Source organism: Gekko japonicus, unplaced genomic scaffold (assembly GCF_001447785.1).
Source record: "Gekko japonicus isolate JY-2015 unplaced genomic scaffold, Gekko_japonicus_V1.1 scaffold13, whole genome shotgun sequence".
Lineage (NCBI taxonomy): Eukaryota > Metazoa > Chordata > Lepidosauria > Squamata > Gekkonidae > Gekko > Gekko japonicus.
Genome location: NW_015172553.1, coordinates 1468878 through 1491549, shown reverse-complemented (window position 1 = coordinate 1491549; position 22672 = coordinate 1468878). Strand labels below are relative to the sequence as shown.

The 22672-nt window shown below is 45.7% G+C and overlaps 1 protein-coding gene across 1 annotated transcript in view; it reads left to right on the top strand.

Annotated features, from left to right (window-relative positions):
* The first annotated feature begins 284 nt into the window (after positions 1–284).
* Positions 285–22672, top strand: part of AAK1 (AP2 associated kinase 1) — an 83681-nt gene continuing 61293 nt past the window's right edge. The window contains exons 1-2 of the mRNA XM_015421146.1: positions 285–343; positions 616–977. Coding sequence (XP_015276632.1) covers positions 815–977 — 163 coding nt within the window. The 5' untranslated portion in view covers positions 285–343; positions 616–814. The remainder of the gene's footprint in view (positions 344–615; positions 978–22672) is intronic.

Here is a 22672-nt window from a genome sequence, read left to right as displayed (position 1 = left end):
TTCATATCCTGGTTGGATGGGGCTGGAGGAGGCTGGGCAGGGAATGGTCTCGCTCCTGCTCGCTCTCCCCTCCCGGCCCTGGAAGCTCGTCGGCGAAGTGGCAATGTTACCTTGTCGCGATGTTGCAGGGCCGGGTCTGCAGCCGCGATGGTAACAGTGTGGCCAGGCCAGGCAGCTAGCTGGCGACTCGCGGGCTTCGGCGGCGGCTCCCGCTGCTTCCTTCGGGGATATTTTCCTCTCCCGCCCGCGCTTAGCAGATGCTCCAGGAGGAGTCCCTTTGCAAGGCTGCTCTGTCTCTTTATGCGAAGGGACCTTCATGGCATTAGTAACGAGACGGGAAAAGGTACGGCCATGCCTTTGCCGCCCGCTGTTTCACCCTCTTAATTGACATTTTTGGAGGGGGAGGATGGGGGGTTGTGAGTTGGGTGGGGTTTTTTCTTTTCTTTTTTTTTGGAGTAAAATGAGATTCCCCCCCCCCGACATGAGAAGAGATTGCGCTGTGTTTATCTTCCAAAGGTGATATTGTTATAAGATGACGGTGGTATCGGGGCGCCGTTGAAGTAAATATGGAAAGCTTGTTGTTTTATCTCTCTCTCTCTCTCTTTTTTCCTGTAGGCGTGAATAATTCTCGAGCTCTGCCTTCCAGGATGGGGAAAAACGTTTGACCTTTAAGGAAAAAAGCAAGATATTGCTGCAAAGGGATTATTATTTTTTTGGCTTGGTTCAAGACTTGAAGAATATATATACACATATATATTTGAAGTGTCATACTTAACTTGCTAAACTAAGACTGTAAGCAGCACACTTTGGAGCAATGAAGAAGTTCTTTGACTCTCGGAGAGAGCAGGGGGGATCTGGAGCCGGTTCTGGTACCATTGGGGGAAGCAGCAGCAGCACCGGACCAGGCAGTGGATATATAGGCCGGGTTTTCAATATCGGAAGGCATCAGGTGACAGTTGATGAGGTTCTAGCCGAAGGTAAGATGATGCTTTTGCTCCACCCTTCCTTCACGCCCTTTAATGCTTGCTCAGTTTAGTGAATGAGGCTCTTAACCTCTGCTCAGATGTTCCTCCCTCTCCCTATTTCATTATCTTCGGAAGAATTTGATGCTACGGAAAAACCATGTTGCTTTGCTTACTGAAATGCTGGATCATAGAGACAGTAGATGGCCTACAGTGCTGTGGTGTCCCCTGCCTTTCATTGACAAAACCTCCCTTAAATTCTCATTTTGAGAAGTAGTCAGGCAACAAACTTAAACAAGAAACAGCTGCTCAGGTTAACTGCATCTCCCAGTATGTAAGTTGGAACACTTTAAAAAAAAAGCATATATATTTTTTGTACAGCAACAAAATTATGTAACAAGCTAGGCTGCATTGGTGCAAGTATTAATAGGGAGAGGCAGCTGATTTCCTTCTAGCTCCCCCACCCTATTTTGAGTACTGTAAGTAAGGAGGTAATTGTGTATATAGGAATAAATGTCTTTTTATTTATAGGGCCTGTTATATAGCAAATGCAGAACAAATTCCTGTAATGTGTGTATTTGGGATGTGGACCTCTGGGATTTGGGTTACATTTATTTTTTAAAAATAGCTTTATGTTCCTAAAGGGCCCCATAATCCAGACCCATAAAGTTTGCAGTGCAGAATGCCAATGGCCCTTCATGCTGAACTGGTGCAGTCTAGGCAGAGGAAATCTTAAAATGCTAGCTGTTGTCTAAGTGAATCTTCCTTTTTATCTCCTCCCACCACTTCAAATGGCTTTTAAAATATATGTAACCTTATCCTTGACCTTCAAGTTCATACTCTTCTTTAGGCCTGTTCATGGCTGAGGAGTTTGCAGCAGCATCTGTTTGAAGAATGGAAAATGGAGAGTTTAATGCTCATAATATATTGTGTAAGGCCAAAATACCCAGACAGAGGGAATCTGGTTAGCAAAACTGGATGCAGGATTCTTGCTTTGCGTTTTTTTAAATCCTCATGTAAAGGTAATGTTATGGAACTACCCACTTCGGCATGCCAAAATGCGTGATTTACCAAGGCGGGTGTTTTTGTACAGAGGGTTTTTGGAAGAGCTGTCTCTGGATGCTTGAATAGTCAGGCTGGTTCTGACCCAGGGTAACCAAAATGCTGTTTGGTCATGGTGGATTGCCGCAGGCATTACACGGAGTACAGAGAAAGTGGGCAGGAGGCCAGCCCTCATCATCTCCATCCAAAACAACAAAGTGAATAAAAACGATCATCTCCTGTTGTATGAGGCACTACTTGAACCGAACCGTATTAGGTGTCTGGCTTCGCTTATGCCAACAAGGCCCTATCTATGCAGAGATCCTGGGGCTAAGCTACAAATAGGCTGATAATCCTGCCTTCCTCTCGCTTACTACATGGAGTGTACTGCAGGAAGCAGAAGACTTCCTTTGAAGATGATTTAAGTAACTTGCTAGCAGATTCTCCTGACAATGATGCTAGCTGGGAAGGGGCTCCTGCTAGTATCGGGAGATGCTGCTCCTAGAGAAGCTGTTCTCCTTCTTGATACCCTCAGTGGTACAATCTGTGCTTTGCTCCCTGTGACTCTCCTGGTCATGGAGTGGTGTTACGGGAGGAATCATGAATATCCGGATCATGCATGGTAGGATCTCTGGACCCGTCTCCGTTTTGTTTGGAAGAGCAAGGGGCTGGTCCACCTGTGGTTTCAAGACTGCCCCCAGGGTCTGCAGAAGCAATTGCAGAGGGAATGAAAGGAAGAACGAACAGAAATGGGGCCCCCTGACCCAAGGCTGTCTCAAAACTCTAGTGAGGGGACAAGCCCCCCCCATGGAGAGACCAGTTTCGTGGTTCCTTACCTTGTGCATTATAAGAGTCATTCTGCCATTCGGAGACTGAAATGCATGTCTCACAGGGCCATCCTGATCACTTTACCCTTTTAATTCTATTGACTTCAATAGGTTCAGAAGGGTGTAACTCTGTTTAGGATTGCACCATTATCTGCTCTTGCTGAGTCATCCTTTTTTAGGGGCTGGCTGTGAGTGAATGAAAAGAGGGAGGAGGAGGCAAAGCAGTGATGGAAAGAGGAGTTTGGTGGTTTTCCACCAAAGGTGGAGGCTGGAGGGGTATTTTTTAAAAAGGCTTTCAAGTGCCATGTGTTCGATAGATGAGCGACAACAATATAATCACTTCTTGACAGTCTGTATTCTATTGGAGTTAGGTCCATGGGTTCAAACCCATGATCAGCTGTGATCATTCTATATAAATTAGACCACTCTTTGTCTTGGGGCTTTATCTGTAATAGGCTTCTTCCCACTGGTCCACAAAGAACCAGGTGGTTACAAAGCAAATGCAGACATGTAATTTTCAATTTACAATGCTAGTTTTGTTGCAAACATTCCATATATTTCATTTATTTACTTGATAGTTTGCCTTTCATACTGAGACTCAAGGTGGATTACACAGTGTGACACAATGCAGCCAATAGGATGAATAGGATGAAAAATGTGAATAGGTTGAAACATCTAATAAGTAATGTAATAGGACTAGGATTATAGACATCGCAAGACAAAGCATAAAGTGTTAGATGTGGTATGTTAAACAATACAGAAAATGGTATTACATTGCATATAAAACAATGCTGTGAGAGTGGGATAATACATACAGCACAATATTTCAGTCATGCTTCCTGACAGCAGCCCATAAGGTAGGGTTAGATTCAAAGTGTACTTCAAAATTTGCACTCAATCTCTAGTTAGACCCAGTCAGAAACTTAACTTCATGTCTAAGCTTGCCTGTACAAAAGAGTCTTGCTTCAAATCTAGCTCAGGCTTTGGGCCTGTAAAAGAATGCTCTGTGGCCGTACTCTGAGATTCTCTTTTGCATTCCTTATTGGAGTGTGAACTTGAGTATCTTGGGCTCCGGTCACATGGGCAGGAAACTGCAGGGGGGGAAGCGTGGCTGTTTTCCCCGGGTGCAGCCAATAGGATGAATAGGATGAAAAATGGTGAATAGGTTGAAACATCTAATAAGTAATGTAATAGGACGGGGATTATAGACATCGCAAGACAAAGCATAAAGTGTTAGATGTGGTATGTTAAACAATACAGAAAATGGTATTACATTGCATATAAAACAATGCTGTGAGAGTGGGATAATACATACAGCACAATATTTCAGTCATGCTTCCTGACAGCAGCCCATAAGGTAGGGTTAGATTCAAAGTGTACTTCAAAATTTGCACTCAATCTCTAGTTAGACCCAGTCAGAAACTTAACTTCATGTCTAAGCTTGCCTGTACAAAAGAGTCTTGCTTCAAATCTAGCTCAGGCTTTGGGCCTGTAAAAGAATGCTCTGTGGCCGTACTCTGAGATTCTCTTTTGCATTCCTTATTGGAGTGTGAACTTGAGTATCTTGGATGGGTTACTGAGGAGAGGGCTATCAACAGATTCATAAGTGGGGGATGGGAAGCACTTGCTGGGGGCGAGGGATTCCTCATCCCCAGCTGGGGCTGTGGGATGCAACCCTGATCATGACATTAGCATGTCTGTCCCTGCCCTCTCAAATACTCCTCTCAAGTACTCCCAGGGTTTGCAGGCTGTGGCCTGGAAACCCCACCTGTAAGGAATGGGGATACTGGCTTGCTTCCAAGGACTGCAGGAAGGGTGAATGGGATGCTAACAGAATGAAAGGGAGGCTATGACTAGGGCCAGGTTGCTGCAGTGGGGCTAAAGGGTTTGGGACTGGGGGGAGAGAAAAATTGGTTTGTTGTGGGAAATAGTCCCAGGTCATATGAATGTGCTTCTAATAATTTGATGTGAACCGCTGGCTTTTGTATCATACCAGAACTATGTGCTGGTGAAGTAATTCTGTGAAATGCCAGCATGCTACAACTGGCATTACCTATCTCAAATTAAGTTGTTTGCTGTCTGTTGCCACTACAGCCCTGTTTTCCCCTTAACTGCAGTGGAAGGTTTGAAACTATACTCAAGATAGGTACTGACTTAGAGGTCCAGGCTTGTGAACCTTGTTCTTCCAAATAGCAGCCCAGGTGATAAACCTTGTCTTGGCTGTACTGCTTCAGATCGCTGTTGGGGAATGTTCTGTTATATGTTTGGCTGAAAGTTGCCCATCGTCATTCAGGGAGCTGTATGGCAGATTAGCGCATCTGCACTTTGGTCCCCAAGGCCTTGTCAACACTGGAACCACTGCACAACGCTAGCTCATGTTTTCTCCATTGCTTTCTTGTATTCTAAGGGAAGCAATGCCCCAACTCACTGGGGAGCATTCCATTATGAGAGGCTCCATTTGCAGTAAGTATGCCCCTGATGGCTGGCATCTTTGAATGGGTGAATGAATGTCACAGAAAATTATCGATTGAGTTGCCTTTGCAGTGATCAATCTGCAAAAGTCTCATTCCCATTGAATGCAACCGTCAGTTGCTGATGAACAGCAACATTAGCTAAGGTTTGAAGGTTGGGGAGGGGGGAGTTGCTGTCTTCCACTGGGCTTCCCTTAGCCTCTCCAGGTGTTCCATATGGCAGGGTTCTGGTTTTGAGTGTATGTATGTACCTGATGTTGGGATCACTGAACAGATTAGGGATTGTTCTGTTGGGTGGGTGGATGGTACACCAGTCCCCTTGCTTAGAACTTTTTATGCCACGGCAGCTGTGGGGTTGTTTCTACTCATACAGTGGGACCTCATTCTGGTCTTCTGTAGGGATGGAGACCAATGATTTAGTGAAGGATGTTCCTTTGGTCCACTTGTCATGGACTCACCATTATCTAGTGAGGTTATTACACTTGTCTCCCAGGGATGGGGAGGGTGGGGAACATATATGAAAATTATCCACCTACCTTGGCTCATAGTTCCCGATGGTTTGTTGATAACTCTCTGGTAAGTCTCCATCTGGCATCCCTGTTAAAAGCCTTGGTAGATCTCTTGAACTTGAATGAACCAAGAAATTGATGCAATCACTAAGTGCCCTCATCTGTCTCAGAGCACCCACTAAGCTCCAAGGTTTATTGAGGCGTTGCAGTGAGCTGGCGGGCAACTAGAACGCAAGTATTGAAAAACTCAGAACAAATGTGACTAAATGTAGCCCAGAGGCCCCTGAGTGGCAATGATGGCAGTGGAGCTGGATCTCCTTTATACCACAGTTTGTCTGTGCAAAGCAGTCCGTCTGAGCTATTCTGAGCTGCTGGTTCTGCCTCTGATGTAGACTTGGATCATTTGATAGCTTGCTTTGACACCTTTGTAAGGCATTTACTGATAAAAATCACTCAACGGACTTGAGTTCCATTAGTTCAATCTTAAAATGTTATTGGAGACATCTAATCTCAATTGCTTGGATGAATTTCAGTTATTGTTACCTGAGGACATGGGTGAGCTGCTTGGAGGAGTTTGGCCTCAGCTCCTCAGTGGTAAGTCCTTCCCTGTTTCTGGTTTACTGCTAGCCAGGGAGGGATTGTCCAGATGAGTCTAGGAGACAGTAAATCTTCTTAGCAAAAGAGAGGAGCCTTGAAGGTTGTGGAACCCTTCCTGAAGAAGCCATCTTTGAACTGAAGGATCCCAGCTATTGCATGGTGGTGAATATCCTCTTTTGGAGTGAAGTCTTGAGCCAGTGATGTCTGGTCAATGCTATTTCAGTCTAGTTACTCATGTGGATTTGGAACAAGAACTGCCTTGGTTTTCCTAGTAGAGGAATTCTGCTGTGTGAGAATGTGTTCCTTCTGATTCTCTTCACAGCTTTCAGTATTTGAACTGTCTTTCTGGGTAGGTTGTTTTTGAGTGGTGTTTCTCCACTTCTGGTGGAGGGAGTTTTTGAGGGGTGTTTCTCGACTTCTATGGCTGATTGGTACACCCGCTGCTACCTTCTGTAAAATGCTTTAAGGTCATGGAGCTCTTGTTGTGGAGTCCCACAGTGGGTCCTTTAGGCTGGTCCTATATTGGGCAGGGGTTTGGACTAGATGGTCTGTATGGCCCCTTCCAAATCTGTGATTCTATGATTCTAACTTATGTATGAAAAAAACCAACTGCTGGGAGAGATCACTGAGCTATATGGAGCAAAGCATCATCAGTATGTGGATTCACTTCTGGACTCAGAGTGCTGAGTATTACCAGTGAAGTCTTGAGTAGCCTGGAATGGTTTGCTCCCATGTATGCTTGCTTGCCCCTTGAGATCTTCTTATGAGGTCCTGTTCCATTTGCTTGCACTGTATAAGGTGAGATGGCCTTCTAGGTGGTGACATCGAAGTTATATTGATTTGTACTGGTAAGTGTATGTGAACACATACTGTCATGCAGGATTTTTGTATCCTTGGTTTTGTTACCTACTTAATGACACCTTTACCTGCCGATTACCAAACTCTTCTATTGCAGCTCTTAAGGCTTTTTCTGTAGACTTCATTTTAGTCAGGGGTAGTTTCGTAGAAAAAGAGCTAGGGGAACTCATTAGCATATGCCACACCCCCTGATATCAGGGGCTCGGTGGTGGACCTGCAAGGCCGGCGGGAGTGTGAGGAAGCCCATCCAAGGCCCTCCCTGGCCCCAGGCAGGCAAGGGTGGGGAAAGGCGGGGAGGAAGCAACTTACGCTCCCTCTTCTCCTGCCTCCTCCTGGCTAAATGAGGGCTGGAAGCGGGGCGGCCGGAAGCAAGGGGCGAGGCTTCGTCGTGTGCCCCCCCGCACCTCACCCGGGGGAACTGCGATCCCCCGTGATCCCCCCGAATCGACCTCTGATTCTAGTATTAAGTTGTCCATGGGATGTAGGTCCTTGTTGTTTTTAGATCTGTCATACCCCTCCTCAAGAACCATTTTGGTTGAAAGATGCAGGCTAGAAAGACTTTAAACAGACATGTGTGAACCAGCCCTTCATGGCTGCAGTGTCCAGTGATGACTCACATGTGTGGGTCTGCAATGGCTACTTTACATCATAAAAAGAATGTTCACATTACCTGATGTCACCTCAAATTCAGTACTTGAGCCCATTTGCAGATTCAGCTGCCAGTGATCAAGTGATGTATATGTAAATGATGAGCTTGTATTTAAGCAACTGTTTCCACCTCCTTCCAGTTTTAGGAGAAATTTGGGCCACGACCGAAATGATGTGGGATCAGAGGGCACATGGGGAAAGTTCCAGTGCTGGAATCGAGCACACAATTTGCATGTGTGAATGAGATCCCAGATTCAGTCCCCAGTTTCTCGGTTTAAAGGGTCTCAGGGCAGAGCTGGGGAGAGCCCTGAATAGATGGGACAACAGTCTGGTTCTATGTGGCTGTATAGTTGACTAAGGAGCTGCAGTGGCTCAAGTGGTTAAGACGCTGAACTGCAGGCTGTGGAAGGTCGGTAGTTCAGCAGTTCGAGACCCGAGTGTGCCGCATGACGGAGTGAGCTCCCGTCTCTCGTTCCAGCGCCTGCCAACCTAGCAGTTTGAAAGCAAGAAATTGCAAGTAGATAAATAGGTACCGGTTCAGTGGGAAGGTAACAGCATTCCATGCACCTTGGTGTTTAGTCATGCCGGCCACATGACCACGGAAACGTCTTCGGACAGCGCTGGCTCTTCGGTTTGGAAACGGAGATGAGCACTGCAACCCTAGAGTCGGAGTCAATGGGCTTTTGAGCCAGGGAAGCCTTTACCTTTACTATAGTTGACTAGTTCTGCATATGCTTTGTATGCAAACGGTCCCAGTCAGCTCTACTTAAGGTCTCAAGTAGCAGAGCAGGGAGAGATTTCTCTCTTCCTGAGATCATGGAGCTGCTGACAGCGTAGACAATCCTGAGTTAGATTAACCTGTGGTCTAATTTGGCAAGAGGCAGCCTCAAGATAGGCCGCAGGCTTGGGAGTGAGAGCTTCAGAGAGAGTGTACTGTAAGCACAAATGGAAGGGAGGCAAAGCTGATCAGAAGCTTGGGCAAGTGGTGGGGAGAATTGTTGCCCAGTCTTCCCAGAAGCCTGACCGTGCTTTTCTGGCTCGTGAATATCTGTGATGTAGGAAAAAATAGAGTGGAAATTAGGAAGCATTTTTTTAAGGAAACAAATACTGTAGCATACAAAACAAAGTATATATTTGGATAGAAACAGACTCCCACAGTCCCAGTAGGAATTGTACTTCCAGCATGTTTGCTTATCAGGCTAAACTATACAATGTTGAAAACTCTGAACTCTGTGTATTATCAAATATATTGTATCATATGAGTTGTTGTCAAAATTAGTCATAATTAAACATATCCTTTAAAATGTTGTATGTGTCTATAATAGATATAGGCGCTACCATTATTCGATGCAGTAGATGATTTAACGTTTCTTTCATAATACGCATTTTGAGTGAGTATGACTATGTCTTAAATAGCATTTCATTCATCCCCCGACAAAGAAGATGGCTTGTAGAAGTTTTTTTTTTTTAGTGCTTCCAAAAAAACTTCCATAGGAAAAATTGGGGGGGGGGGAGCCCTTGTGGGTGGGAATCCCTTTCCGCCTGCATTTTTCCACTTCCCTCCAGGCCTTCACATCACTGAACAACCTACCCTGCAGATCGAATTGGTGGGCCAAATTACATGGAGAACAGATCCTTGCCTCTTGAGTAGGCTTGCATTTCATCATAGGCACAGTGGAGGTGGGATGGGGATGCAGTTTAAAGTACAGGAGGAGTAGGTAGACAGCAGATGCTCTCTCTATATATATACAGAAGATTCTAGGTAAAAAGATCTCAAGTCACAGGTATATGAAAGAATCTGGGCAGCTGGTCTGGAAGAGCCAAACGCTGACTGAAGAGCTTCTTTTCTGTTTTGAGATGTAGTCCTGGCTGCTAGTTCAGATGGCTGATTGAGGGCCAACAATCTGAAACTTAATGCATCATAGATGGAGATGTGGATGAGGGGTAAGAATAGGGTTACAACTTGTTCTGGATGGATGGAGCTGTGCTTCCCTTGCAAGGCTAGTCTTGTGTTTCAGGGATGCTCTTTGAATCCCTGGACAAATAGATGATGGAGATAGCTGACAGGGCCTTCTTTCTGCTGGCTGGAACTGGTTCTCCAGCTGCAACTCTTCCTGGGAAAAGCAGACCTGACCACTGTCATACACATCTAAATAGCATCCTGGTTGGATTAACCCAGTGTGCTGTTTGTGAAGGTGTATGTGTAATGTGTAACTATGGTTGTATGCTTCCTCCACCATCCTCTTCCCGTTGGAGTGCAAGTTCTTCCCCTTCACACAGCAGTTAGCCTTACCAGGATTTCAGTGTTACATCCGTATCAAAGTTAACAATGATTAAAAACTAACCATAGTTCCTCCTTAAAGTAAAGGTAAAGGTTCCCTTGCTCGAAAGCCAGTCGAATCCGACTCTAGGGTTGCGGTGCTCATCTCCGTTTCAAAGCGAAAGAGCCAGTGCTGTCCGAAGACGTTTCCGTGGTCATGTGGCCGGCATGACTAAACACCAAGGTGCACGGAACGCTGTTACCTTCCCACTGAAGTGGCACCTATTTATCATGTGGCAACCCGGGTCTCGAACTGCTGAACTACCGACCTTCCACAGCCTGCAGTTCAGCGTCTCAACCACCTGAGAAACCGCAGCTCCTAGTTCCTCCTTAACTGGGAGCCAAAACCAATTTCAGACCTTGGCTTAAGTTGGAACCACGTGGCCCAGGGTAGCCTGATCTCGTCAGATTTCGGAAGCTAAGCAGGGTTGGCCATGGTTAGTATTTGGCTGGGAAACGTCCATTGAATACCAGAGTCACAACGCAGAGGATGTCTCTTGCCTTGAAAACCCCACAGGGTCAACATAAACTGGCTGCAACTGGTTGGCAAAAAAAAAAAAAGTGCTCCAGAAAGAGGCAGGTGGAGGGAGCATGCAAGCTCATGGAGATCCTGATTGCTTCATCAGGGAGCATTCTGCGTGCACCCCTTCCAAATGTGTGAGAATTAAATGGTTCAGACAGTTGAGGGTAGGGCACTTCCCTGTACCCCAACTGTTCCATTAATTTTCCCCCCCAGCTGAATTGCACTTTTGCACCACTTTTGCACCACACGGTAGGAACCTTCCCCTTGGCTCCTCTTTGACATTTTAAATGCTGCTTCTCACAGGGTCAACATAAACCGGCTACAACTGGATGGCAAAAAAAAAAAGTGCTCCAGAAAGAGGCAGGTGGAGGGAGCATGCAAGCTCATGGAGATCCTGATTGCTTCATCAGGGAGCATTCTGCACGCACCCCTTCCAAATGCGTGAGAATTGAATGGTTCAGACAGTTGAGGGTGAGACACTTCCCTGTACCCCGACTGTTCCATTAATTTTTTTCCTCAGCTGAATTGCACTTTTGCACCATGTGGCACCTTCCCCTTGGCTCCTCTTTGACATTTTAAATGCTGCTTCTCATGGTTTTGAGGGAGAAAATTCAGATCTGTGGTCTGGATTTCATGGGTTGTGTTTACTGTACACCAGAGTACAGTGTTCACGCACTTCTGATGGCCGAGGCAGTTATTGCACTTTAAACTGGAGGTGCATTTTGCTGTTAGTAAACGAAAAAAATGTTTAGGAAATTATTGCCTTATTAGATCAGGTTCCTACCGTGTAGGAAATGTTTAATAGGCAGCATTTAAACAGATCAGTTCCTTGCCTTGCAGGTTTCCAAATTCTGTAAGCTCCTCTTCTGGTATAAATGCACTGTGACATATACCTGGAATACTAGAGAATAGCAGAGAACAGCAAGGGTCCAGTGGCACCTTGAAGACTAACAAAATACGTGTCAGGGTATGAGCTTTTGTGAGTCACTGCTCCCTTCTTCAGAACTCACAAAACCTCCTACTTTGCCACAAATGTTGTTCCATCTTTAAGGTGCTACTGTACTCTTGCTCTTTTCTAGCGCTACCGACAGACTAACACAACCACCCATCTTGATATACCTGGAATGTTAGCTGTTGAAGTAGCAGGGTTCAGGGCTGTAAAAGTATTTAAATTTCTTTGAGGCCAACATCCAGCTTTTAGGTGACCTGATAGTATCTGTGGGTACAGTCCCCTAGGAATTTCTGCCACGCAAGCCCTATTTAAAAGAATGGAAACTAGGCAAGAGTACTGAATGTTTTCCTCAGACACGCCTCTACCCCACAAGGTGTGTGCCGCAAATGAGCACTTACCTTGCTGTTTTACTCACTGATTTGTAAAACTTGCTTTTCTGTATATGAGAACAGCACATTTCTTAGTTTATCTAAAGCACTTCCAAGTCTCCACATTTCCTCAACTCAAGGCTGCTTGTATAAAAATGCAGTGTATACTTGCAGTTTATAAAATATGAAAACACATTAAATGTTCTGTCTCTGCTGGGAACAGGTTGGAGCCCAGTGTTTCTGGTCGTCTTCTAACAAATGGCAGGTGCTTAAAGAGGGGAGAAATGTGCCTGCCAACATGTCTGACAACTTCATGGTGGTGCTGCTGAGATCATATGATTGCCCAAAGTTGTTAACAAGGTGTTTCACACATTACACAGCAAGAGATCTGAATTTTGCTACCCAGTGTATGTTAGCAGTATCTCCTGTTCACAAATCCTTGTTTGTTAGGTCGGTACTCTGTTTTGGGGTGTATGCTTAAAGATGTAATGAAGAAACTTTAAAGAAAAGCAATATGGAGACCATGTGAAGATGGGGAGGGTTTGAAGATATTGAAAACAGAGGTCACCCAACCTGTACCCCACCCTGTTTGACCATATTCATTTCCAAGTTTTGTTAAAAATGCAGTGTATACTTGCAGTTTATAAAATATGAAAACACATTAAATGTTCTGTCTCTGCTGGGAACAGGTTGGAGCCCAGTGTTTCTGGTCGTCTTCTAACAAATGGCAGGTGCTTAAAGAGGGGAGAAATGTGCCTGCCAACATGTCTGACAACTTCATGGTGGTGCTGCTGAGATCATATGATTGCCCAAAGTTGTTAACAAGGTGTTTCACACATTACACAGCAAGAGATCTGAATTTTGCTACCCAGTGTATGTTAGCAGTATCTCCCATTCACAAATCCTTGTTTGTTAGGTCGGTACTCTGTTTTGGGGTGTATGCTTAAAGATGTAATGAAGAAACTTTAAAGAAAAGCAATATGGAGACCATGTGAAGATGGGGAGGGTTTGAAGATATTGAAAACAGAGGTCACCCAACCTGTACCACCCTGTTTGACCATATTCATTTCCAAGTTTTGTTACAAGAGTATACCCCTATTCCATTTTTAAAGACTCTTGTGCTTAAAAAGGCTGGTTTGCAGGCCATACATCTTTGTTAACATTCCAGGAAGACCAAACAGAACTCTGCAATACAATCCACATCTCCATCTCCAGTATGGTACAAACATGACTTTAGACGCAAATGGGGCTCTGTCTCATTAGGCAGCCTCTGGTCTGTAACTTAATCTGCGCAGAGCAGGCCAGCCTTCAGACCTGCTCTTAGACCAGGGGTGGCCAAACTTACTTAATATAAGAGCCATATAGAAAAACGTCAGATGTTTGAGAGCTGCAAGACATGAACAAATATTACATGTTTTTACTGGGAAATATGCAAATTTGCTTTTTATTAACATTAAATGAGACTGCCAAAATTAATAACAAAAGCAGTAAAAGCAGATATTGAGAATGGTATTTTATTTGTCCAATTATATTTGTTTGCTAATGATATTTAGCTTCCCCAGCTGCCCTGCTGGGAGCCGCACGATATGTGTGAAAGAGCCACATGCGGCTCCCGAGCCACAGTTTGGCCACCCCTGGCTTAGACCATACCAAATGAATAGAACATCTGGATGACTCTAGGCTTGGAGAACTGAGACCAAAGCCAGCTGGGGAAGGCCTTGACTACTCTGAAGACTGGTTGGGGTTGAGTTTCTGCTGCTTGCTATGCAGTTCCCCTAGATTCCAAAGATGAACATCTCTGTTAATCACTCGGTAATGAAAGGTTACAGATTGCAGGTTAGATTACACACAGAGTTGAAACTGGTCCCTGTCTGTGTGCCAACGAACACGGCCGACTTCCTGGAGGTGTGAATTGTGTTGTGGAGTTCTGTTTGGTCTTTCCGGAATGTTGACGAAGATGTATGACCTGCAAACCAGCCTTTTAAATCCATGAGTCTTTAAAAATGCAAGGGGGGATGTACTCTTGTAACAAAACTTGGAAATGAATATGGTCAAACAGGGATCTGTTATTCAACTTGGGTCATGCAGGAGGGAATGACTGGGACTTCGGGTGTGTTGGGTCAGCATGGCAGCTGCTTTGTAGCAACAGGCCAGAGCAGGTCAGGTGATGCTCCCATATACCTGTAAAAGTTTCTAAGCCTCGGCTTGCTCACTCCGTGCCTGTGCTGTTCAGTTCTTGTGAAAGGACAGCCTTGATATGTGGACCTCTGTCAGAACTACCCCCTAAGTTTAGTATGCCCCTCTGTGTTTCTGTGTATCTATTCTGTGTAGTTAGTGTAAAGGTAAAGGTTCCCTTGCTCGAAAGCCAGTTGAATCTGACTCTAGGGTTGCGGTGCTTATCTCTGTTTCAAAGCCGAAGAGCCAGCGCTGTCCGAAGACGTTTCCGTGGTCATGTGGCCGGCATGACTAGACACCGAGGCGCACGGAACACTGTTACCTTCCCACCAAAGTGGTACCTATTTATCTACTTGCAATTTCTTGCTTTCGAACTGCTAGGTTGGCAGGAGCTGGAACTAGAGATGGGAGCTCACTCCATCATGCGGCCCCCGAGTCTCGAACTGCTGAACTACTGACCTTCCACAGCCTGCAGTTTAGCGTCTTAACCACTTGAACCACCGCAGCAGTAGTTAGTGTACAGCCCCAAAATGACTTCATTGTCCAAGAGTGATTACTTAGCCTTGCAAAATACTTTTTCAAGCACTGAGTTCAGTATATGCATGTGTGGGTTAAGTGCTATCAAGTCACTTCTGACTTACGGCGACCCTATGAATTAATGACCTCCCAAACGTCCTATCAATTAATAGCCATTCTCAGGTCTTGCAAACTGAGGGCCCTTGTGGCTTCCTTGCTTGAGTCAAACCATCTCCTGTTGGGTCTTCCTCTTGTCCTGCTGCCTTCAACTTTTCCTAGCATTATTGCCTTTTCCAGTGCCTCTTTTCTTCTCATAATGTGACCAAAGTACAATAGCCTCAGTTTAACCATTTTAGCATCTAGGGAGAGTTCGAGCTTGATTTGATCTAGATCCCACTAATTTGTCTTTTTGGCAGTGCACAGTACCCATAAAACTCTCTGCCCAACAAATGAATCAAGTATCTGAAGAAGTGAGCAGTGACTCATGAAAGCTCCTTACCCTACCACAAATTTTGTTAGTGTTTAAGGTGCTACTGGACTCTTGCTCTTTTCTACAACTTTCTTCCTGTCCGCTTTCTTCATTGTCCAACTTTCATGGCCATGCATAGTAATGGGGAATACTATGGTATGAATTACCTTGCTCTTGGACACCAGCAACTTTTCTCGCTCCTTCATGGCTACCCTTCTATTTCTGATTGAGCTAAGGAATAGAAAATCTTTTAAGATTTTTTACAGAGTTTCAGGTTTTTTTCTGGTATTCCAGTTTCTGGTGTCTGACAAAGTGGGCTGTGAGACTCACAATAGCCTCACACCCTGCCACAAATTTTGTTAGTCTTTAAGGTGCTACTGGAATCTTGCTCTTTTCTATGGCTACAGAGATACTAACACGGCTACCCATCTTGTTCAATTTCTTCATTATCCTTATGTGATATATTTGCTAAAAAAAAACAACAACCCAAGAATGAAGTGCTGTACAAAAGAATAAATGAAACATAACCTGCATCTAAGTTCTACAGTCTAAAAGGTAAGAGGTAGAGAAGAATGTGTGCTTGTAATTTAACAGGAACAGAATGTACTAAAACGTTTCCATCGTGTATAATAGAGGGCAGCTGTTGCTTCTGTCTCCTGCTGGTAGGGCTCCTGGGGGCATCTGTGTTTTTTAGCCACTTTTGGAAAGAGGGTACTGGACTAGATGCAGCTAGTCTGATCCAGCAGGGCTACTGTTACATTCATAATGTTGTTGTGCTGACTTTCTATAGGGGCTTGGTTGGTTAGTTCAAAGCCCTGCTAAGTGCTCCCAGATTCTGTCCCTGGCAATTCCAGTTTTTAAAAAAGATGTCCTGAGCTAGCGCTTGTTGACAAAAGGTCTTGCTGTGCCGGGAGCCTGGAGAAACCTTGCTGGGTGATGGTACTGAGCTAAATGGGTCGATCGTCTGACTAAAGAATAAGGGCAGCTTCTTATATTTAGCCTACCCTGTCTGAACATAGCGAGGAATTGACAAAACAGTTAAGTCTTCGTCCTTTGGGTCATTTCATCAGTTTTTATATTAAGTTGCCAAGGAAGTCTGTTCAAAATAGCTACCCCTAAATGGAAAGACACCTGGGTTGGTCTCATTTACCTTTTCCCAAGACCTGTGGCCGCTTTGAGGCTAACTTATTGTGTTTGAAGTGCTAGATGAGTCACTACAGTGGACTGCAGTTTTTCTCCTCGCAGTCCACCCTCTGGGAGGTGATGAGATACAGCGATAAGTGGTGGCTGAAGTTTGGAGTCTCACATATAAACTAGCAGAATTATAATCACAGTCTTGTGAATTCTGCAGTCATTCCTACCTTCTGATACTCGCATGCAGCTGTGTTATACTACTAAGGTCAGCATTGTCTGTCTTCCTGGCAGCAGCTCTCCAGGGACTCAGGCAAGAGATCTTTCACATCGCTTGTTACCCATCCTTTTAATTGGCGATCCTGGGGACTGGAACGGAGAGCTTCTGCATGCAAAGCAGATGTTCTACCACTGAGCTATGGCTCCTACCCAATGAAGGCAGCTTGTGAAATCCCTTCAAATGGGTGGCAGTTTGTGACAGAGAGTGGCGTGGTTCCAGATCTTGGTTATAGCACCTGTCTATGATTTGAACCTGGGACATTGTCTGAGATCAGAACCTCACCTAGCAAACTACTCGGGTCTAGAAAGCTTGGAAACCTCTGCATGTTCTTGGCCAAGCTTCCCCCAACCTTTTTGAGTCCATGGGCGCCTTTGGAATTCTGATACAGTGTTGTGGGTGTGGCCACAAAACGGCTGCTATGGCACAGTCACACAGTGAAGATCCTTGTGCTGTGGTGGCAGCTGCTGCCAAAGCACAGCCAATCAAATCTCCAGTGGCCACTCAGACACTTTGCTGGACAAACCCCCCCCCCACCACCTAGCCTCGCTATTTTCAGAAAGCACTTGGTGGGCACCAGGAAAGGTGATGGATGGTGCCGTGGCACCAGTGGGCACCACATCGGGGACTCCTGCTCTAGGCAACGTGCATGTGCTGTAATTTCCATCATGATTGACAGGCAATCTTTGGCCTTTGGATTGGCCAGGTAAGGTAAACATTCCATGACCATGGCCACCTTCTCTATCATAATTAAAAAAAAAAAAAAAGCAGAGCTTCAAGTTCTTGGGCTGAAGAAGCCACATCCAGGTCTGGTTCCTGGAGTGAAACGTCCTCTGACATCATCTAGCCCAGCGTTTTCTACTTGGACTGTCAGTAGAAGTGTTGGGGAGAAGCCTATCCCAGGATCCTCTGGAGGTGCCGGAGGCTGAACCTGGGCCCAGAGGATATGCTCTAGTGAGCCATGGCTTCTCTTGTCCTGACCTTGCCATCTTTCCCCACCCACTATGAAGCAGCCAGCTGGAGTCAAGTCTGCTTCTGGCTGAAGTGGAAACCACCAGGCCAGCTGTGGAGTGATGCAGCTCCACAGTTTTCACAGGGACTTGGGGGACAGGTGTTGCCTGGAGTCTGGTTGTACGGAATACTTCTGAGGGATGTGTGAAGCTGCTCCCTGGGTTGCGTACAGTGACAAACTGCCTTCAGCTTTGTCTAGGCGAGGTAGCGATTGTGGCATTGTTTTTACACACGGCTTGGCTTGTTTCATGCGGTGAAGCAGAGATGGGGATTGAGACCACCTCCTCCTTGATTTCTACCTTCTTGCCAACCTTGTGATTTACCCTTGATCCTAGCAACAAACGAAAGCTTGGAGGGGTTGTCATCCCGGCATCACTGAGCATGTAAACAAGCCTTCTGCATTCCACCCAAGTAGCAGGCTGAAAGGACTGAGGCCTATTCATGGTTTTAAATTCCCCGATACCGACCTACTGTGACAGCGGAATCGAGTATTTTGTGGGATTTGAAAGCTGAAAAGGTCATTGCTGGCTCAAGGGGGCAATTTGCATATCTTTCTGTGTTTAGCGGCTTTATTCAGAAGTTTTAGACCCCTTCTCTCAGCCCTCCTCCTGCTCATCCTGACTGTAGCAAGGGCAGTCACAATAGGGATTGCTTGCTGTCAGCTGCTTCGGGCAAGTGCTGGCACAGGAGAGTGGCAGACAGAATGTGGATTTTTTGAGTGAGGCATCCATGATTTGACTCTCTCCCCGGCCACCTATCTGCTAAAGGGAGTTAGGCAGACTACTACTCTCTTGGCTTCTCTAGCCTGGAGTGGAGACTATTGGCCTACCTGATAGGGCTGCCGGTCGGGGTAAACATACGTGGCAGTGATCACAGCCTTTGATTAGGAGCCACTGCCAACAACTGAACTGTGGTAAGGCCCTCTATGCCATCACCAACAGCCTGTGATAGACTGGAGACTGACTCTGGCCCTACCCCCTGGTCACCCTCTTACCATGGCCTATTGGGATCGCCGTGTAATGATGTATCACCACCAGCACTGTATTTGTTGTGTACGTGAGTTTTATGGTCTGTTGTTTGTGTTTTAATGTGTTTTAACTTTTCAAACGTAAGCCACCCTGAGCCTGCCTGCCAGGGATGGCGGGATGTAAGTCGAATTAAATAAATAAATAAAATAATAATACATGTGCAAGAGAGTTAGGATTCGTGCTGCTTGTCCTCTGGCCCTCGGAGAGGCCGTTTCCAGCTTTTGAGGCTCCTAAGCCGTAACAGCCATTATTTTTATTAATATAAACATATAAATCTCTTTAATATGACAACATCCAGGGGTCATTTCCTGCAGGAGCACAGCTCCGGCAGTAAAGAGCCCAGGGGGCGGGCACATGCAACAAGCCCCTCCCCCTGCTCCCAGCAGCCCCAGGCCACGAGGAGCAAGAAGCAGCCAGTTAAGTTGCAGTGGGTGTTGCCTTCTGACACACTTCCGGTGATGTCAGGGGATGTGGCATATGCAAATAAGGTAAGCTAATGAGTTATGCTAATGAGCTCCTGCGCCTCTTTTTCTACGAAATGACCCCTGACCCAACATCTATATCTTATCAAATTGCCTCCGTTATTTCTTTAGATTTGGAGGTTCAAGCCGTGAGCATCTGTCCTTTCTATCAGTCCTTTCGGTCTGGTAGAGATACACACAGAAACGAGTTGTGAAGCAAATACCAAATATTAATGAGTTGGAATTTGAGCCCCCCCGCTTGGAGCTTCAGGACCACGCCAAATGGCTCTTCTCCCCCTCCACTGGCCCTGCTTGTTCTTTCTGAATTGTATTGCTCTTCTAGGTGCCCTTCTGAGTTCAGCAAATGCACAGAATAACATTTCTTTCCCCAGGATAGCCGTTTCTTCCAGAAATCATGTTCTTGACTGTTTTGCCTTCTGGCAAAAGGCTGGATTTTCCCTCTGCATTGGCCACTGCGGTTTCTTGCTGGCTTGGCATCTGTGCTCAGGATCACTCTGCAGCCGTGCTCCAGGATACTTATGCAACCAGCTCCCTGGCTCAGAGATGAATGGGTCTTCTGATGCTGTCAGCTGCCATCTGAAACAGTGACTGCTGAAAGGTGCGCATTTTCCAGGCTGGCCAATAGGCAAACTGTGTGTTTTGGGAGCACTGCGGAGCTTTGTCTACTATATAGTCATTTAGACATTTTTTTGTAATCGTGCATGTAGGCTTCAAGGGATGAGATTTTCACCGCAGAAAAGGTGCTTGGAGTTACCTTTCTAATGACAGTAATTGAAGAGGTGGCATTGAAGAGGTGGCAGAATGGAGTAATACAATGCTTCTGTGATGTCCTCTTGTGCAGTCCCTTGAAGCAGAGAGAGGGATTTGGTTTCATGCTCTAAGTCAGGACAAAGTTCTGTGTGCAGGTATTTCTACTGAGCATGCCTGTGGAGTGGTGTCCTTCTGCTCTGGCTAGCTGCTCAGGATGTTGGGGCTGGAGCTTCAGATGAATGTCCAGCTTGCTTTCTTGAACTTTAGTCAGCACCTACTATATGGTTGTTGTTTTTTTTAGGAAAACAAGTGTTTTCCATGGGGCAAGGGCTGAAGTGATCCACTCATGGTCAGAGAAGCTCATATAGGCAAGGGCTTTTTAACTCCTTCTTGCCCAGCATGATCAGCAACAAAAGCTTCATCTGGGCACTTCCCTTATCATTGGCCTTTCCCCAGTCTTTAACTTATGGATGGGAATGAGCAGCTGAGGTGTATAATAGAGGAGTAGTCCTGCAAAAGCATGCTGCTCTGGCTCCTGCAAGGAGGCTGCTAAACAGCCGTTTGCCCATATGTCAGTTTGTGAGAAAGCAGCTTGGGTGCACTATGGGGTTTGGTGGTGGGCGTCCTTGAGATAAAGTGCTAACTGGATTTGGCCTCTAATTGTCCCCATTACTGGTGGGTTTGCATGTGTTTTTAATTCTAAGGAAGTATTAAAAGCATCCTGGAAGATCATGGATTTTTTTTGTCTGAGGGTGCAAAGCTCTTGAATTGCAGGATCCTGATCCCAGTCTAGCAGATATCCAGAGGCCTCACCCGTAATCTCTTACCAAACAAGACCTGGTTCCACCTTCATTTGATGATTTCTAGCCTGCCTTTCTCCCTGGTGTGATTATTTTGGAATGTTCAGGGAATCTCCGGTGGCACTGGGGAAGCATTTGGTCATATGATGCCATTCGATCATGTGACAGTCTAAAGTGGTACAGTCCAGGAACAGTTTTATCAACTTACTTGGTGTTTTGTATGAACTAGACATGACGGGAGACATGGGGCTCCTGCCAAGAAGGGCACATTGTCTGTAGCATCATACAGTCAAGAACAATTTTGTGGTGTTTTGTCTAGTGTTCTGTTCACTAGTGGCCTTTCAGGCCAAGTGCACAGGTCACCAAGCCACAATCTTTAAAAGGGGCAAACAGTCCAGTAAAACTCAATGTGCAGCTTTAGATTTTCATTACTGTGGATATGCATAGACTTTGGCTGCTGTTGAGGCTTGCAGGGACCGAAAAGCCTAAATGCCACACCTACACGCTTTGATGTTGTTCCATTGACGAGGGGCGCCAGCTTATGGTTGGTTGCTGATTGGACAACAGCTGTCCTTTTTATTGTATAGAAAAAGGTGTCTTTATAGAAAAGTCTCATTAATGGATAGAATCCATGCTGCTGCATGCTCAGTTTATTCCTGACTACGTTTATACCCTGCCCTTCTCCCCAGTGGGGGTGTCAAAGCAGCATGCATTGTTTTTCTCCATTTTTTCCTCACAAGCACCCTGTGAAGTAGGTTGGGCTAAGAGTGGTGACTGGCCAAGGAATTGTAAGCTGCTCTGAGACTCCTTCAGGTAGCGAAGGGCGTGGTATAATCCAGTCTCCTCCTCTTCTTCCTCCTCTTCTTCCTCCTCTTCTTCCTCCTCTTCTTCCTCCTCTTCTTCCTCCTCTTCTTCCTCCTCTTCTTCCTCCTCTTCTTCCTCCTCTTCTTCCTCCTCTTCTTCCTCCTCTTCTTCCTCCTCTTCTTCCTCCTCTTCTTCCTCCTCTTCTTCCTCCTCTTCTTCCTCCTCTTCTTCCTCCTCTTCTTCCTCCTCTTCTTCCTCCTCTTCTTCCTCCTCTTCTTCCTCCTCTTCTTCCTCCTCTTCTTCCTCCTCTTCTTCCTCCTCTTCTTCCTCCTCTTCTTCCTCCTCTTCTTCCTCCTCTTCCTCCTCTTCTTCCTCCTCTCCTTCTCCTTTTCTTCCATGGCAGAGAGAAAGAGTGGAACAGGTAGGGAGTGCTTTTGGTGGGTGAAGCTGGGCTTAAATAGACTTTGCACAGTCCATGTGTTGCATGTGTAAGCAGATATAAAACCATATATTAGTCCATTTCTCAACACAGAACTATGGCTTGCCCAAGGTCATCCAGCCAGGTGCAAGTGGAGGAGTAGGGAATCAAACCTGGTTCTCCCAGATTAGAGTTCACGCACTTAACCACTATGCCAAACTGGCTCTGACAAGAAGTCTGGTGGCTGGCCTTGGGCCAGTCACAATTCTCTCAAAGCTCTCTCAGCCCCACCTACCTCACAATGTGCCTGTTGTGGGGACAAAAGGGGAAGCCACTTTAAGACTTATTTTGGTAGACAAAAGCGGGGGATAAAAATAAACTCTTCATCTTTTTTTATTACTGTACACAAATTTTAATTTGTGAATTTAGGATCCCTTCCCACTTTTCTTGATACCATATGTGGAAAAAAATCTAGCCATAATTTAAGGCAAACAGGGTATTATGCAGGGCGATAGGTAGAATGTTTTTTCTTCAATGTGCAGGGCATTCTGCGCCCCCCCCCCCACATATAAACCTGTGGGTTTGAAATCGTTCAGCAGAGGGTAAGGCTTGTCCTCCTCATTAGATGGTTACAAGAAGGGGGGCCTGCGATACTTGTGGGGAAGAGGATAAGCTCCGTGGGAGGAAAAGGAAGCAGCCGCAGGTGACCCTTCTCCCCGTCCCCCCTCCCCATCC